Source organism: Vombatus ursinus, unplaced genomic scaffold (assembly GCF_900497805.2).
Source record: "Vombatus ursinus unplaced genomic scaffold, bare-nosed wombat genome assembly UNPS02012082.1, whole genome shotgun sequence".
Taxonomy (NCBI): Eukaryota; Metazoa; Chordata; class Mammalia; order Diprotodontia; family Vombatidae; genus Vombatus; species Vombatus ursinus.
The window spans coordinates 65,192-83,010 of NW_020951860.1; the positions used below are offsets into that span (position 1 = coordinate 65,192).

The 17,819-nt window shown below is 42.0% G+C and overlaps 1 protein-coding gene across 10 annotated transcripts in view; it reads left to right on the forward strand.

Moving 5' to 3' along the window:
* Positions 1–17,750, forward strand: part of DDX11 (DEAD/H-box helicase 11) — a 34,234-nt gene extending 16,484 nt beyond the window's left edge. For 4 of the 10 annotated variants that reach the window (XM_027857304.1, XM_027857305.1, XM_027857306.1 and 1 more), the window contains exons 8-27: positions 7–94; positions 2,321–2,676; positions 3,520–3,672; positions 5,930–5,976; positions 6,347–6,426; positions 6,888–6,932; positions 7,032–7,099; positions 10,184–10,222; positions 10,584–10,698; positions 10,814–10,948; positions 11,588–11,700; positions 12,294–12,366; positions 12,837–12,940; positions 13,893–14,042; positions 14,564–14,632; positions 14,856–14,956; positions 15,514–15,598; positions 16,097–16,160; positions 16,384–16,538; positions 16,621–17,750. In XM_027857304.1, coding sequence (XP_027713105.1) covers positions 7–94; positions 2,321–2,676; positions 3,520–3,672; positions 5,930–5,976; positions 6,347–6,426; positions 6,888–6,932; positions 7,032–7,099; positions 10,184–10,222; positions 10,584–10,698; positions 10,814–10,948; positions 11,588–11,700; positions 12,294–12,366; positions 12,837–12,940; positions 13,893–14,042; positions 14,564–14,632; positions 14,856–14,956; positions 15,514–15,598; positions 16,097–16,160; positions 16,384–16,538; positions 16,621–16,650 — 2,070 coding nt within the window. In that variant the 3' untranslated portion in view covers positions 16,651–17,750. Of the gene's footprint in view, positions 1–6; positions 95–2,320; positions 2,677–3,519; positions 3,673–5,929; positions 5,977–6,346; positions 6,427–6,887; positions 6,933–7,031; positions 7,100–10,183; positions 10,223–10,583; positions 10,699–10,813; positions 10,949–11,587; positions 11,701–12,293; positions 12,367–12,836; positions 12,941–13,892; positions 14,043–14,563; positions 14,633–14,855; positions 14,957–15,450; positions 15,599–16,096; positions 16,161–16,383; positions 16,539–16,620 lie in introns of those variants that run through there. The other 6 variants (XM_027857310.1, XM_027857308.1, XM_027857311.1 and 3 more) reach the window with 6 other exon arrangements.
* Positions 17,751–17,819: the final 69 nt, after the last annotated feature.

Here is a 17,819-nt window from a genome sequence, read left to right on the forward strand (position 1 = left end):
TTGTAGAACCTTTGTGTGAATGAAGAAGTAAAACGCCTGGGGTCAGTCCACCTCATCAATGACCGCTGTCTGGAGATGCAGAAAAACAAGCATGGTAGTACCTCCTGTGACCTATGGGATAAGACATGATGTAGATAAAGCACTTTGCAAACCTTACAGTACTATGATTGAACCAAAAAAAAAAAAAAGTAGAGATGAGTAGATAATTGAAGGAATAAATAAAAAGGGTTTGTGGCAAAGTTGGACTGGGAGTGCTAAGAACAACAAACAATGAGCCTAATAGAAATATGATGGGGCACCTAGGTGGTACGGTGGTTAGAGCACTAGCACTGGCATCAGCCATGACTTGGACCCACCCAGAAGCCAAGGGCCACACTTTCCTAGAGAGGACGTTCAATGGTCACCCAGGGATGACCTCAATAGGAGAAGGGATGTTATCTGGCCATATATTTCCTTTATTTTTGGGGGGGTAGGGGGAGACAATAGGGGATAAGTGACTTGGCCAGGGTCACACAACTAGTAAGTGTCAAGTATCTGAGGTCGAATTTGAACTCGACCTCAGATACTTGACACTTACTAGCAAGTGTGGGTGAGGAATTGAGAATGATACTGAAGGCTACCTCAGTGACTAAGAGAATGGTGGTGCCCTCAGGAGTAATGGGAGAATTCAAGAGGAAAAAGTGTTGGGGAGAAAGATTAGTTCTGTTTTGGCCATGTTGAGTTTGAGATGTCTAAGAGACCATTGGAAATGTATGACCAGCTCAGCAGAGAGACTAAGGCTGGGAGATGTAGATCTGGGAATCATCTGCCTAGAAATGATAATTTGACCCATAGATGCTGAAAAGATTACTAATTGAGATAGTATAGAATAAAAAGAAAATGAGGCACAGGACAGAGCTGTGGGGAACATTAATGGTATGTAGGCAAGAGATGAAGAATCAATAAAGAAAATGGAGGAGAGGTAGGCATACCAAGAGAGAGCAAAATCATGAAAGCCTGGAGAGGAGAGAGTATCCAGGAGAAGAGAGTGATCAGCAGTGTCACATACTGTAGTGAGGTCAAGGAGGGATGAGGATTGAGAAATATAAGACAGATTTTTTGGGACCAGCAAATGTGGGAATTTGTTTGGCTTAACTACAGACAGTTCTTGATTTACATAAACTTGTATTGCAAATTCAACTTTATGTAAATCATTCTGAAAGAAATCCATATTACCAAAAAACCCTATATTAACTTTACAGTACTGTTTGCTCTCTCTCCACTCCTGCCCCTCAGTTCAGCGCTTTGTAGCCTCTCACTGCCCCCCCCCAAAAAAAACACCCTTCAAGTGAATGCAAAAGAATAAGTGTAAGGGGAGACTACCACAGATGCCTCCAGCTGGATCTTGGGCTTGGCTTGAGACCTCTGACAGGTGCCAAGAGAGAAGATTTTTACCTTGCTCTGCCCATGTGTCTGACCAAAATATATCTTGTCTTCTGTCTCTCCACTCCAGTACTATGTGACTATTCCTGGACCCCGCATGTCACTTACCCCTCCTGTCTGTTTCTGTGTCCAGCCTCTGTGTCTGCCCCACCCCATTGTGTTCTTCCTCTAGGTTCCAGCCAGGCCCCTCCCCACCATAATCGTCCTATTCTTGTTTCTCTTTCTCTAGCCCCCACCTGTCCTTGAACTATGTGATGGCCCCCTCCTTCCACAGGCAGGTGCGCAGCCCCCTTCCTGTCTCCCTTCCTTCCTCTCTCTCCTCCCCATTTCTGTGGGCAAATTCGCATTTTATAAAAATTGCTTTATATAGAGGTCTGGAAAACCGTCTTCTTGCCACTTTATGTAGACATCTGTGGAATGGTCCACTTAATTAAAGTGAGGGCTATCTGGATGCACATTTATTAAAAGGGCTTTCTTTTTTCTTTTCCAGTGGGAGTGGACAGAAGGGATTGGGAAGGGGTAGAGTTGAAGAAAAAAAGAAAAGGAAGAGAGGGTCATTGAGGCATCTGTAAAACAAAATACAGAGAAAGAAACAAGCACTGCCAGAAAGAAGCACAGACAAGCAGAACAGCTTTGGAAGCTACAGGTTGAATTTATCATATACTTAAAAAGCAAGCTATACAGAATGGAGAGCTACATTTTCTTTAACAGTCCTCTGTTTCTGTTTTACCTCATATATGAAGATGCTTATTTTGTTTGGTACTTGTTGAGTTCAGAATAAAAATATATTTAAAACAAACAAAAGCGCTTTAAGTCCAGCCTCCAATTGGGTTGCTACACTGTTTGAATGACCTTGAAATCTTTAATGTTCTTTGCATTGGCTTTTCTCTGGGTCTAGGGACATACCAGAGCTGTGAAGCCATATCAGGTGAGGACTTGAGAAGTACTTCTAGATCTTCCATAGAAGAGTCTGCCTTGCTCTTTTTTAAGCTTGGTTATCCACTTCTTTTTCTGCCTTTGTTGCCGTTCTTGTCTTTCCCCTGTTCAGAGAAGAAAAATAAAGAGGAAGAAAAGGCAAAGAAAAGGAAAACTGAGACTCGTACTTCCTGCCCCTTCTACAACTATGAGCAGATGCAGTTTCTTGGTGATGAGGTTCTCGTGGAAGTGAAAGACATTGAGCAGCTGGTAGCCCTAGGGAAGGAGGCTCGAGCCTGCCCCTACTATGGAAGCCGTTTTGCTGTTCCTTCAGCCCAGGCAAGTACTCCTTGAGGAGGATGAAGCTCAGACTGTTCTTCTCCTCCCTTGCCTGCTTTTGAATTTAGCCCAGGCCACAAGAGATCCCTGCAGCTATGGACTTACCTTTCCCATTTAGTTTTCACTAACCTGTTGGTTTTCAGCTATTTTTTTGTCACACGCCTTTTGGGTTAGGTGTTTTTATGATTGAGAAAATTTGAGAAAACTAGACTGATACAGATTATGCCAGCATGAATTGGACTCACACTTACCGTTGTGCCTATGGACTACTCTTCTCTGAGTCTGTTTCCAGGGAAACAGAAAACAGCCCATACAATAATCTCCAACCTTTTGACTATCTTCATTGTCATAGGAGTCACAAGTATTTCTTGTGTAAAAGCCAGTGTTTTTTTAAAAAAAATTTATTAAATAATAATTATTTAAAAATCCCATCTTGCATACCTGTACATGTTTTTTTGAAGCATCAATATTACCTATCTCATTGTGTCCTAATAATACTCAGAGAGATAAGTAGGAAAGGTTATTATTTTCCCACATTCTGCACATAGGGAATTTACAACGCAGAAAGTTTAAGTGATTTGTCTAATGCTTTATAGCATATTAGTAGTAGAACCAGGATTAAAATAGCCCTTTTGATTCTTTGCTCACTCACTTTCTATTATTAGCCCATTTAGAGCTTTTACCACTACAAGGCTCAGGAGATTATACGTGGATACATTCCAGACAGAAAAAGAAAAAGTGATTCATTCACTTGCTAGCCTGTGAGCCCAGAGATTTAGAGTTTGATGCATTTGAATGAATTCCACTGACTGCTGACACAGTCTGTACCTCTCTAACCCATAGCTGGTGGTTCTCCCTTACCAAATGCTGCTGCATGCAGCTACCCGTCATGCGGCTGGCATTAAACTTCAGGGACAAGTGGTGATCATTGATGAAGCCCACAACCTGATTGATTCTATCACAAGCATCCACAGTGCTGAGGTTAGCGGTTCCCAGGTAAGTGGGTCAATGGCAATGCCATAAGGATGTATGACTTTCTCAGAAGTGTGAGTAAGGGGCCAGGGGCAATCATTTGGCAAAGCAAGAGATGTTATATCTGTCCACAGTGTTGTATGTAATTTGAATAAAAGAGTATCTTTATTCTCACACCAGGTTTAGGTTCCTTGACTTTTCAAAGCCATGCTATGACTCAGAGAAATATTGGAGTTGCTTGGTCTGTGGTCAAAATGCAGATGAAATGTCTTTTTACCTTGTTTCTCCTATATTGCCCATTATTAATTTGACCCAGTCTAACTTTGGGGAGCTCTTAAATTCTCTCTTACCACATAGGAAGTGTTACATGATCGCAAGCAGAAATGTCTCGTTTGACCTGTGTTGCAGGAAGAATTTAGAGGGCATCTTGACTGAGAACTGCCTTCTGTATCTCGTGTAATACTGACATAAGAGCAGGATAGGGTGTGGACCTTCTAGTAACCACCTTACTTTTTCCTGAACAAGCATAAGTTGTCAGAGAGTGCTGCTGTCGTCTTGGGTCCCATATTCTTGGTTTTGAAGCTAATTCAATTCAACAAGCATTGTTTACATTTCTGCTTTGTACAAAGCATTGTCCTGGGTGCTGGGGATATGAAGACTAAACAAAACAAAAAATTTCTGCCCTCAATAAGCTTACATTTTATTGGGGAGGTACAACATGTAAATAGATAAGTAGTTTCATGATAGTTTTCAGTATCTTCTTTCTCATTAAATTAAGAGTCTTTGTTAGATCTCAGGTGAACTTTCCTTTCAGTAGAAAATCTTTAGGACTTACCAAGGGAGGGAGGGAACAAGGGGACATGCACTTATTGAACATCTATTATGTGTCAGGCACTTTAAAAATATTCTCTCATTTGATTCTCATGACCCTGGGAGGTAGGTGCTATTATTATCCCCATTCTGAGTCAAGTCACACAGATAGTAAATGTCTAAGACAAGATTGGAACTCGGGTCTTCCTGATTCCAGGCTCTGCACTCTATCCATTGTGCCCCCTAGCTTGGAGCCATTTCTTGGTGATCTTGTCAGCTCCTAATGTTTAATTATCATCGTTTCATTATCATGCAAATGAGTCCTAGATCCAATCCCTCTTTCTTTTTCCTGAGCTCCATTCCTGTATCACCAGCTGTCTGTTAGACATTTTGAACTTGATGTCTCGTAGACATCTCTAACTCGGCATGTGCAAAACATTATTTGTTATCTTTGTCCAAAAACCTATAGCTCTTCCAAACTTCCTTCTTACTCTTTAGGATGGCACTCTCCCTCCAGTCTCTCAGGTTCACAACCTTGGTGGAATCTTCAATTCCTTATTCTCCTTCCATTTAACTAATCATTTGTAAAATATTGTAACTTCTTTCTGTGTGAAGTCTTTCCAATATTTTCCCTTAGCTTAGCTTACCCAGACACCACCTTAGTTCATGTCCTCATCACCTCTTGCCTAGGCCATTGAAATAATTTGCTAATTGGACTCCATGCCTCAGGTCACTCTGTGTTCCAGTCCATTCTCCATGGAGTTATCAGTCATTTTCCTAAAGTGCAAGTCTGACCATGTCACTCAGCAAACTTCCTATTATTTCTAGAATCAAATATAAAGTCATTTGTTTAGCATTTAAAGTTCTTCACAACCTGACACCTTTGTGTTTTTCCAGTCTATTATATACATTCCATGGTCCAGCTACACTGTTGTTGTTCACAAATAACACCCCAGCCCCTTTCTTCATGCCTTTGCACTTGGCTTCCCTCGAGCCTGGAATGTTCTTCTCCCTTTACTTCTGCCTCTTAGAATCCTTGGTGTCCTTCAAGACTCAACCACCTGCCACCTCTTCTAGGAGGCCTTTCTCAGTTCCCAGCTCTTATTGCCCTCCCCTCTAAGGCTACCTTTTATAGAACTACTCTGTTCATATCCTGTATGTACCTATTTATGTACATGTTGTCTTCTCCATTAGAATGTAAGCTTCTTGAGGGCAGGGACTGTTAGCACTTAGCACAGTGCCTGACACATTGGTAGATAATAAGATTAATAAATGCTTGTTGATTGATTTAGCCCATACTGCATCTATGCCCGGTGCTTCTCTTTAATTTTCTTTACTCATGTGAGTCCTTGACTGCTATACTGAAGGCCTGGTTGGAAGTTTCACTTTTCTATGATGCTGCCTCAGCCCTGGGTAACTCACCCTAGGATCAGGTTTTTCTTTCATCGTCATTTTCTCTGTTCACTCCTAGCTCTGCCAGGCTCACTCCCAGCTGTCTCAATACATGGAGCGCTACAGGTGAGCTTCCTCTAGAGGTACAAATGGACATGACTTCTCCTAAGTCTTAGCTACCACAAGTTGGAAGACTTCTAAGTATATTTTCTCTTGTGCAGCGCTGGAGCAGAACCTTTGCTGAGTAGATAGTAGCATGTGTCCCATTACAGGCCTGTGGTTAATTTGAGCTTATGCTTAACCCCATTACTAAACTACTGATCACTTAAATCCTTAGACATTGGGGGTCAGCTTTTCCCTTGGGGGTTCCCTGTGGTGGGTTGCCCACTTGTAATGGTTTCAGACAAAAGGAATTTGTTGATGAGCCAGAGAACCAGGGCTGGGGGTGTGGATGTATTATTTTCAGGGTAATTGATGTTCATTGGCTCTTTTATAGGAAACTTTTGAAGGCCAAGAACCTGATGTACATCAAACAAATTTTGTATTTGCTGGAGAAATTTGTGACTGTTTTGGGTGGTAAGAGAAGTTCTATTTTTATCTAATCCACTAAACTTCTAAACCCAATGATCCTTTTTCTTTTTTTTTTCTTGTTTATTTACCATGGCATGTCCCTCATCATATAGGCCACATAATGCTTGAGCCAGGCATTCCAGACTCCTGGGTTCTGTTGACTTTATAATTGACTCACTATGTGGCCCCAGGGTTTGTTCTTTAGTTCTCCTTGTCCCTCTGTAAAATAAGATTATCCTGCTTTTTTCCCTGCCTCAAAGGAACGTTGTAAAAAGAAGATGAAATCTAATAGTCTATGAGTTCATTTAGGGAACATGTCTTACTGTTTAGTGTGTGTGCGTGCGTGTGCGCTTGCATGAATGCATGTGTATATTGGTTCCCTTTACTGTCACTGAGCATTTAGGTGAGTTGGAGCAATATAGAGTAGCAATCTCCTCATGTCATGGCTTGATTTTTTTTTTTTCAAGGAAATGTGAAACAGAATCCCAACACTCAAAACCTCTTTCAAACAGGTAAGAACAAGTTTAGTTGAACTAGGCCTGAAGAGGATTTTGAAACTGAGATCTGCAGAGCTCAGAAATACTAGGAACCTTCATTTTCTTTACTCTTAGGGACTGAGTTAAAGACCATCAATGACTTCCTGTTTCAGAGCCAGATTGACAATATCAACCTGTTCAAGGTAGAGTTTATGTGTGTGCCAGGTGTGTCCATTTGTAGAATTTCTGTGATCTGTGAAGTTCTACTTTGCAGTCATTCAAAAAACTTTGATCAGTCCTGACTTATGTACAAATAGATCATTATCCTAAATCCTATGAAAGAGATTCTGTACTGAAGTAGTTTGAGGTCTAGTTGGGAAAACATAATAAATATATTTAAAATGGATTTAAAACACTTAAAAGTAGTATATCAGCAAATGCAAAATATATGAACCAAGAATGCCAAAGGTATATAAAAGTGTGATCATAGGTAGTTATGGTTTATCCCATAGGATAAACCAGGGAAGACATCTTCTGTATTTAAAGATCCCATTGGAACCAAGAGGTTAATAAGAGTCAAATCCTAACCTATCACTAAAATTAATCAGAATGATGATAAAGAATCATCTGGAGGTCTTGTCTACTATTCCTTTTCCTGTCTTAACCCTAGTGAACCCACTTTCCTTCTGGTTTCCATATTTTTGCAGATTTCTTCCTATTCAGGTCCCTTATTTGTAGTTTTCTATTGGATATTTCCACCTAGGCAACTTCTTGGCACCTCAAATGCAGTATGTCTAAACCAAATTTATAATCCCTCCCAAATCACTTCTTCCTCCTCATTTCCCTGTTTCTGCTAATGGTACCACTTTTTAACCTATTCACTTTGGCTGGAAACCTCAGAGTCATCTCTATCTTCTTCCTTTCCTGATGTCCAGTCAGCTGTTGAGAACTGTCCGTTATGGAGGGAATTCCTGTGGATTGGTCTAGATGACTTTTGAGGTTTCTTCTAATGCTGAGATATCATGATTTTGTACTTCTTCCTGTGCAATGTCTCAAATTTTTTCCTTGGAAAAGAAATCCTATACCAACCTTTAACATCCCAGTTCAGGCTTTTGTTAGTTACAAACACCAAACTTATTTTACTATAAACTTAATGTTCAAAATAAACTACATTTAATTAAAAATTGACCCAAATAAATGGTAATTTTCTAAACAGTACTTTCTAAGAGTAATTTTTCTAATTCTTCCTATTTGAACCATTTACATCTTATATATGGAGAGATAAAAAGTAAAAACAAAAATATATATCTGTACTGTTGTTGCCTTCTAAATGGGGCCTTGAAACCCCATTAATTCTATTTCCTTTGACTTTAGAAAAGATGATTGCATTCGCTGTGTAGCATATGGTCTGATTACTGTTCTTCTGACCTGAACTTTGTAGGCTCCCGGCCTTGGTTTGGGGCCAGAGTGATGTAGCAGCAAGTCCTAGATGTCCGTGGCTTACCTTTGTTCATGTACTAGAAGGCTTCCATGTGCTATGCCGCTGGACCCACGTGCTTTTTGGGGTCAACCTCTTCCCTAGTGCTTATAGGCTGCTGGCTGCCTGTGTCAACTCAACCTGGAAAAAAGAGGCCCCTTTGATTTCTTGAAAGCAATTGCCTCTAAAGGATTCAGTGTGATTGGGCTGCAACACTGAAGAATTTTAATGAAGAACAAGAATAAAAGGTGTCACCTAGACAGCCTGAGTGCTCCATTGATATCCTTAAGGTATAGGGAGAAAGTGAGCAAGGCCTCTAGTAGATTGGGTAAACTCTGATAAATTGGAGAGGATATAGACAGGAGTCATACAGGATGGTCAGGCCAGGGGATTGGATATAAGAAATACCCAATTCCATGAGATCATTGATGCGAGTATTTGAGTTTTTCTGCTTTGTCCATACTATCTACAATTTTGTCTTAACCAGAAATTTTTAGCCTGTGTTCCAATTCTTCTTACATATTTCTGTAAAATTTATATTCCTAAAATATACTTCCTTTGATCAAAAGCCTTGAATAGGCTCCCATTACCTACCAATAAAGTTCAAACTCTGTATCTTGGTGTGCAGGATTTATCACACTTTGGCTGTAAGTCACTTCCCAGCCTTATCCTGTGCTAACTTCATTCTCTATGTCTTATATCCTGATTAAGCTTAGCTACTTACCCAGTTTTTGTATTTTTTTTTTACCATATCTGCACCTTTCCAGAAGCAGTTCCTTCTATTTGCAGTGTACTGGCTTTTATTAATACTTATCATAATTTTCCAACACATCCTTCAAGATCCAGTTCAAAAGCTTTTTCTTCGAAGTACCCTTTCCTGAATCCTCAGGTGGAAATGACCTCTTAATTCCTTGGAGCCCCTTATAGTACTTTGTACCATTTGTGGCACTTAAAGTCTTGCCTTGCCTGAGTTATTGGTGTACTTTGTACCTAAGGTGCCTTGCAGTGGTAGGTACATAAAATTTATTAAATTAAATTAGGACAGTCAATAGGAAGAAGATCAGGGGTGGGAAAGATGGGGTTAGTTCCTAAATAGCAGAGACATTGGAGTGTTCTATAAAATAAGGGCATTGAACTAACTATATGTACCTTGAGGTTCCGTCTATTTTGAGAGTGTGATCGTATGAACCACTACCCTTTTCTGGGATCCCATTGTTTTGAACAACCTTCCTTCCAGGGTTTATTTATATTTTCCAAGGCGAAAAAATTAACAGTGCCCTGAAAATGTCCATTCTATTACTCCCTTCTAATGTCATTCCCTCTTCTTGCACATGAAGCCTTCCCTTTAGGTATAATTTCCATTCCATGGAAATTTACTACCTCATAATGACTTCAGGAAAGAATAGTGTTGAAGTTGGCAGCTTTCATATAAGCTTGGTGTGTTGGGGGATCTTTGGTACCTACCCTTTTATAGAGATGTTCTTCGAAGAGAAAAGGTGTGCTTATTTGGCTTGGGTATTTTGGTGTGAGAAGGTGAATTGAGTATAATCAGTTTGATGATTAATCACCTAGGTGTTTTCTTTTTTATTTCTTCAGCCATTTGGCTGTTTCACTACTAGGTTGAACTTTCACTAGAATGAGCAGAAGGGAGTCTATTTTATCATTTGTCAGTAACCCTGAGAACATTTTGACATGAAAGGTTGAACTTCCTGGCTAAAATAAGACTTAGATTCTTGGGAATATCAGTGCTACTGCTATCCTTCACTAGTATTAACATTTGGGACTTGGTACTAGTTCCTTGTTTCTACAGGTACAGCGGTATTTTGAGAAGAGCATGGTCAGCAGAAAGGTAAATACTTTCTCTTTTTATGGACATCTTCCAGTTTAGATGGGCTTTATTGGCCAGGTTTGGGGTACAAGGAAATGGTGTTCATTTCCCTGACTAGTTAGTATCTTGTTGGTCCTTTGGAAATGCAATTTGAAACTGTTCTTTCCATCCAGAAGACTTTACTAGGTAGGTCTCCACCTTCCTCCCCCACCCCTCCTTCCTTTTTTTAGGCAACTACCTCCAGTGTGGTTATACTTGGAGGCATTAGACTGTAGTTCTGGTACTTCCTAGCTGTATGGTCTTATACAATGTATTTAATCTTCTCTGAGCACCAGTTTCTTCACCTGTAAAATGGGTATATTTGTAATTTGCCCCAATACAGCTATTTGGATTCACCAAGGAATATGGTGGTGTCTCTATCCTTCCACCTTCTAAAGAGCAATCCAAGTTGACTGGTTTCCAACACTTCTTGCAGAGCCTTAAGCCTGGGACTGGAGGTGAGTCAGGGTTAGGAAGAAGCCAGGTTCCAAATCCTGGGGCAGAAGAAATGGTTAACAGCTTCAGGAAGGTTTTTCCTCCTCCATTTTAGACACCTTCCTTTCTGTTTTGCAGCAGCTCCATCATCTTCTTCTGGAGAGGATGAGAGCCAACCACCATGGCTTGGCTCTCCGTTGATGCAGATTGAAAGCTTCCTTGCAGCTCTTACCACTGCCAACCAGGATGGCAGGGTAATTGTGAGCAGACAAGGTAATCCTGCCTCCGCACCTCGGCCTCTTGTAGCTAGGTTGTAGCCAGTGGAATACATGAGTAAAGATTCCCATTTTTCTTTCCTGAAGTCATTATGAGGTAGTAAAGAGTTAAGGTCAGTCTCATGTATTCCACATGGAATGGAAATTAAACCTAAAGGGAAGGCTTCATGTGCAAGAAGAGAGGAAATGATATTAGAAGGGAGTAACAGAATGGGCATTTTCAGGGCAGTTAGTTTTTTCGCCTTGGAAAATGTAAGTAAACCCTGGAAGAAAAGTTGTTCAAAACAATGGGATCTCAGGAAAGGGTAGTGGTTCATAGGATCATACTGTCCAAGTAGAAGGGACCTCAAGGTACATATAGTTAGTTCAATGCCCTTATTTTATAGCTGAGGAAAGTTAGGGAAGTTAAGTGACTTGCCCAAGGTCACAAAGTTAGTAAATGTGAGAGGTAGAATCAGAACCTAGAGTTGGCATTGTTTCCCATGTATCCTACTGTGGAACATCCTCAGACCCTATAGTGGGGAAAGTATCTGTTGTTCTCTGTGTCCAGGTTTCTTGCTGTAATCAAGCAAAAGGTATCCATGGGGTTGAACACTCCCTATTCTCATGAAATTGCCTTCCCATCTCCTTTCTTTAGGCAGCCTGAGTCAGAGTAGCCTCCGATTTCTCCTCCTGAATCCCTCGGTGCACTTTGCCCAGGTGGTAAAGGAATGTCGGGCAATGATCATTGCTGGAGGCACCATGCAGCCGGTGAGGACTGTGGGAACATCTTGTGTTTAGATCACTCTTCTGGTACATGTGGTGGATGGTAACCCCATGCCTGGGAAAGGTTGGCTAGAGCCAGGGTGAGGCTTTGTCCACAAGGTGGCAGTGCTCCCCTGCCCTTCATCGCACCTCTCAGCTTGTTGGTGCCTGCCTCCTGTGTATGCCTCAGCAACTTATGGACCCTGACTTTCTCCCTGAGGAATCGCCTGTTTTTGTGTTCCCTCACTCTTGCTACTTGACCCACCACACTGCTCTTCCATACCCACCTTAGAGTATTCAACCTGTTTTTTCCCAGTAAAGTCAGAGGAGTTAGGTTCAAATTTTGGGTCTTCTTTCTTTTTATTAGCACAGTGACTTGGGGAAGTTGCTCACCAGATCTCTTTCCTCATCTGTAAAATGCCAGGGTTGCACTAAGTGATCGTCTGATTCTCCCCAGGTTCCCCACCTCCTACCTCCACACACATTTGTACCCTACTTCCATTGCCATCCCACACAACTCAGCCTCATGGTTCTGTCTTTCTCTTGTCCCCATTGTCTCCCATTGATCATTGGCTTTCTGTATCTTGGTTTTTATTTAGGTGGCTGATTTTCGTGAACAGTTGTTACAGTGTGCTGGGATTGGAACAGAGCGTGTGGTTGAGTTTTCCTGTGGTGAGTATTCAGGCCCAAGATGGGGTATTTACTGAGGGGCATTTACCCATTGGCCATGGCTTTACGTTTTGGGACTGTACAGTTTGAGGGCTCTGTGACTCAGGTCCTTAATTGCTTCCTCTTTGACCTTGTGTCCTACTTCCCAGGCCTGGCTCTGATAGGGATTAAAAACTCTGACTTCACCCTAACTCTGCTTGCACATGGTAGCAGGATAAGCTCAACAAAAGGTTGGCTCATCCTTGGCTAACTTTCTTCCAGTAATGCACTCTAAAGCCCATGCTTCTGTATTCCTCTTCTCCACCCATGTTTTCATAGTTCATAGATTTGAATTTTCCCCTAGAAGAGAAAGACCTACTCTTCTATATTGTCATCCTAGATCTCCTCCGGAACGACAAGATAATTTTGCTTAAGTTCTACCTCTAGCTATAGCTTTGGTCTTCATCTCAGTCTTTATTTCTGGTTTTCATCAGGCCACGTAATCCCACCAGACAATATTCTACCCATTGTCCTTTGCAGTGGGCCCTCTAATCAGCAGTTGGAATTCATCTATCAGAAGAGAGAACTGCCTCAAATGGTCAGTACCATTCCACTTGTAGGAGAAAAATTATTGTAGAGTGGAGGGAGTAAAAACTATTTTGACTGAAGGGAGAGGTGAAGGGAATAAATATTTATATAGTACCTACTATATGCCAGGCACTGTGCTAATGTTTATTACTTCATTTGATTCTCAGAACAGCCATGCAAGGTAGATGCTGTTATTATCCCCATTTTATAGTTGAGGAAACTGAGGCAAGATTAAGTGGCTTACCCAAGGTCACAGCACTAGTGTCTGTGACCACATTTGAACTCAGGACTTCCTGACTCCAGGTCCAGCCCTGCGTCCACTGTGCCTCATAGCTGCCTCAAGAAGAGAGATTAGTTTAGAATTGTATCTGTCTTTTAGGGTCAGGCATCGAGTTCCTCCATTGCTCAAGAAGATTGATGATGTGTACCAAGTGGGGAAGGAATGGGAGGGGACCTTTTTTCTTCCCTCTTTAAAAAAACTCTAAATTCTAAAACCCAAGGATTTTTTTGGATGAAGCAAGTGACAAAGCTGTCATTGAACCCTACCCCTTCTGCTCCTTTACCACATACTTAAAAACTAACCCTGCCCTTGACGCAGTAAAGTTGATAGGGTATCTAATGCCATATCTAATAACTGGTTTAATTATTGCTGGAAGGTCCAGAACAAGTAAAGGTGGAGTGGGAGAAGACTCACCAGCATATTCCAAATTTGTTATATCTTTATCAGCATTTTAAAGTTGTCAGTACTTCACCGTTTACTAAAAAGTGCCATTTAGGATCATAACCTGTGCTTCTTTGCCCCAGGATGGTTATCTTCTCCCACACTTTCTCTTACTGACTCCCAGATTTCTTTAGGCTAGTGATTTTTGTGGCTTTGTTGAAAATCCTGGCTTGGACAGTGTCTCATCTAGCCATGGGCTGTTGGGGGGTGGGGGTGGGACTTCCTGTTTCTCCCTTTTCAGATGGATGAAATTGGCCGCATCCTCTGCAACCTATGCAATGTGGTCCCTGGGGGTGTGGTCTGCTTTTTCCCCTCCTATGAGTACCTGTACAAGGTACAAGCACATTGGGAGCAGAGTGGTCTGCTGACTCGTCTGGCAGTAAAGAAGAAGGTGAGTCTATTTCTAGTCTGGCCCCACAGTTAAAACAAAAGCATCTACCGAATGGCCTTCCCCAGAGATCTTGCAAATATCAGACCTCTGTTTCAGGTCTTGCTATAGGTCCACAGGGGTGGGGAATCTGTGGCCTCGAGGCTACATGTGGCCCTCTAGGTCTTTGGGTGCAGCCTTTTGACTGAGTCCAAGTTTTACAGAACAAATCCTTTTATTAAGGGGATTTGTTCTGTGAAGTTTGAATTCAAGGGGCTGCACTTGAGAACCTAGAGGGCCACATGTGGCCTTGAGGCAGCAGGTTCCCCACCCATGGATAGGAGTTTGTTTTCCCCCAGTCTACTTACTCTCCTGTCATTCTGGTTTGTAATTTCCTTGGAAGCATCTACATGGTCCAAAGGATCATCGTCTCATAAGGGTGAATAACACCCATAAAGTGTTACTCAGAACACAGGGCTAGGGAACAGGACTAGGAATCCTGTGATCCTTTAGCCCTCTTCTTGGTTTATATATATTTGTCCCAGATATTTCAGGAGCCTAACAGAGCAAACCAGGTGGAACAGGTGCTGACTGAATACTCCAAGTGCATTAAGGTAAGAGGTATAGTTGTAAAATTGTAAGGCAGGGTTATGTGGATATGTATAAGTGCCCCATAATAGTTGATCATGAGTAACATCTGAGCTCCTTCAGGGCAGGGACTCTGTGCCTGTACCTCACAATGCCTGGCACATAGTAAACACTTAATACATTCTTTTTGATTCATTTATTGAACTAATGTCTGATTAAGCAGCTTCTTGATCTGGGATGTTTTTTCAGCGATGCAGCCAAGTGAAAGGTGTGATGACTGGGGCTCTTCTCCTTTCCGTGGTTGGAGGGAAGATGAGTGAAGGGATCAATTTCTCTGATGACTTAGGGCGGTAAGTCTAATCTCTGGTCCTTACTCCCTTCCTTCTCCCCCTGCCCTCCAGGAGCTGAGAACCCAGGTCTATGGTCTGGTTGTCGTGGTTGGCAACAAAATCTTTAAGCCCAGTGCCACCAACTCCCTTTTGCCTAAAATCGTCCATTGGTGGTAGAAAGGCCTGAGGCTGTGAGATTGGATGAAGCTGTATGGAAGAGTGAAAGCTGGACTGGGTGTGTCCATATCTGGATTCAGTCCAGGTGAAACCAGGGTTAGGTGCCTACTAAGTATAATCTAGGAGGAGGGACTGTTAGGGTGTCGGTCAGATCCTTCCTCATTTTAGGCTTGGGGAGAACCAGGCTGGGACCTTCTTTCACGTGGTATAGCAAGTGGGATGAGTGCACTTTGATTCAGGAGGCATCTGAACTCAGATTCCACCTTTGACACTTACTTGTTTTATGATTATGTGCAAGTCATTTAACCTCACCAAGCCTGTTTCTCTATCTGTAAAAGGAGATAATGCATGTGGTACAGTGCTTAGTAAACCTTACAGTGCTAGGTCTAATCCCTCTGAAGGTGTGTGGTTATGGTGGGCATGCCCTACCCCAACATCAAATCCCTGGAGCTGCAAGAGAAGATGGCGTACCTGGATCAGACCCTTGTGAGTGTCTCTTCTAGTCATTGTTACTAATTCTTTTCCCAAGCTCACGTCCTCCTCAGGTTCACCTTAATTTGGGCTGGATGGGATTATGAGGCTATGCTGGCTGTGAAGAGTTGGGTTGTTCATAACTGTGAACAGGCTCAGTGAAGTTCCCTAGACTGCAGAAAGATTATCTTGAGTCTATCACCATTTTTATACTTTACAGCCAGCCATGACCTCCATAGTGCCACCTTAGAGCTCTGATTAGGAATAGGAATAATAGAAACAGTCCTCTTGGTCTCTCTCTTCTGTGTCATGGGGTCACATGTATGGGCAGAGCATATATATATATGTGTGTGTATATATATATATGTATATGTATATATGGATCTTGAACTATTTTTCAGTCTTCGTTATGGGAGTATCATTATCCTTAGGGATACTGAAGTAAAGGGTATAAGGAACAGGCTGGGTTCCTTGTTTAAAAACAGTACTGATACCTTCTCTCCATTTCCCCAGCCCAATAGCCCAGGGAAATCTTTGATTGAAAACCTGTGTATGAAAGCTGTCAACCAGTCTATAGGTGAGCCTGGCATGCATCCTGAATACCAGGATTTAGCATGGGTGGTAGGTAATAGAGGAAACAAGGGTGGGAGGAATTTAGTTTTGCTCGTTTACTGTCACTTGGATTAGGGTGGTGGTTCAGAGTGATCCCTTAGAAAGACATTGGGTTCTGTGCAGGACAAATGGGATTGCAGAGCTTTTGAGTCTTTCTCACTCTGAGCCCTTGCCTTTTCCCAATTCAGGAAGAGCCATTAGGCATCAGCAGGACTTTGCCAGCATCCTGCTCCTGGACCAGCGTTATTCTCGTCCATCCATTTTGGCCAAACTGCCTAGCTGGATCCGAGACCAGGTGGAAATCAAAGCCACATTTGGGCCAGCTTTTGCTGCTTTGCGGAAGGTAAGTCCTCTCCCTCTCTTCCCTCCCTGCAACACCTCACTAGAACAAAAGATTCTCAAAGACTTTTGGTATGTTTTTCCAGTTTCACCGGGAGAAATCTGGTCCTTCCTGACAGATGAGCATCACTCCCTACTACATGCTTAAGCCTGCTACATTTGTTACTACGTCTACAGGAGTTGTGGCTGCAAAGATGACAAAACACAGATGGATAAGGCTGGGATCTAGCCCCAGCTCTTTCTGCCCTGTCCCCTGGTGTGAGGACTGGAGGAGCCAGTTCTATGTTGGAGAAAAATATTTGGACAGCAAGACTTCCAGGACTTACCTTGAAGGTAGAAGTTAGAAGAGAAGCTGGGATTTGGAGCAGAAGATTGAGTTGATGGGTGGTGGATTAGGGTGTTGTAGGTTTTGTGTTGCAGTTCAAGGCTGGATCAGTTCTCAGATGAGATGGACAGAAAAGTTACAGTATGAGAAGATGTAGATTGCATTTCATTTTAGTGAAAGTAGAAAGAAAAATTTGATGTTATTTGGAAGAAGTATTGCAGAATGGACATTTTGCACTTGGTCTTACTGGTAGTTCTTGCTGCCCTTCCTGCTGATTTGTTGTGAAACACTGTCCAGACACAACATGAAGCTGCCCCTTGACAGTCATAATGTTGGACCGTCACAAATTTCTCCTGAAGCATGTAAAGTTTGTGTCGTGTGTCTGTCTTCTTTGAGGATTTATGAAGAGATTCAGCTCTAGCCTTCTGCCATCTATCTACCACCTCCCTTTTGAGCTCATTTAGCCCTTTTTCTCACAAAGAAAATCTTAGTCCGTGGTTTCACTCCCTGGATATCTCCCTGCCTTCTGAAAAGGTGCTGAGGTTTAAAGGAGCACAGTTCCACATAGTTGGTTCCAGTTCCCCTTTCAAAGCCAATGGCAATCACAATTACCTCCTTTCATTGACATTATCATTTATTTTAGGAGCTATTGGGCTCCCACTATGACTATTTTAAACCACCCTATGTCTTTTTCTGTGTCTTTGCTGTGTGGATAGCTCTACCTTGTGATATCTGAATCTCCCATTTACTAGTTATCCATGCCCTAAAGAAGAAGACCCCATCTACTCAAATAATGGTGAAAGGAAGGACTTGCTCTTACTGTCATGGATTAACATAACTATTGGTGCCTTAATTAAAGTGCACATTTGGTTCATGCAGCTGCGATTCGTGTTAATTTTAGTTCAATGGAAGGGTGAAACATGCTAGTGAAGGGGTGACAGCCTTAGAGCAGAGGTGAAT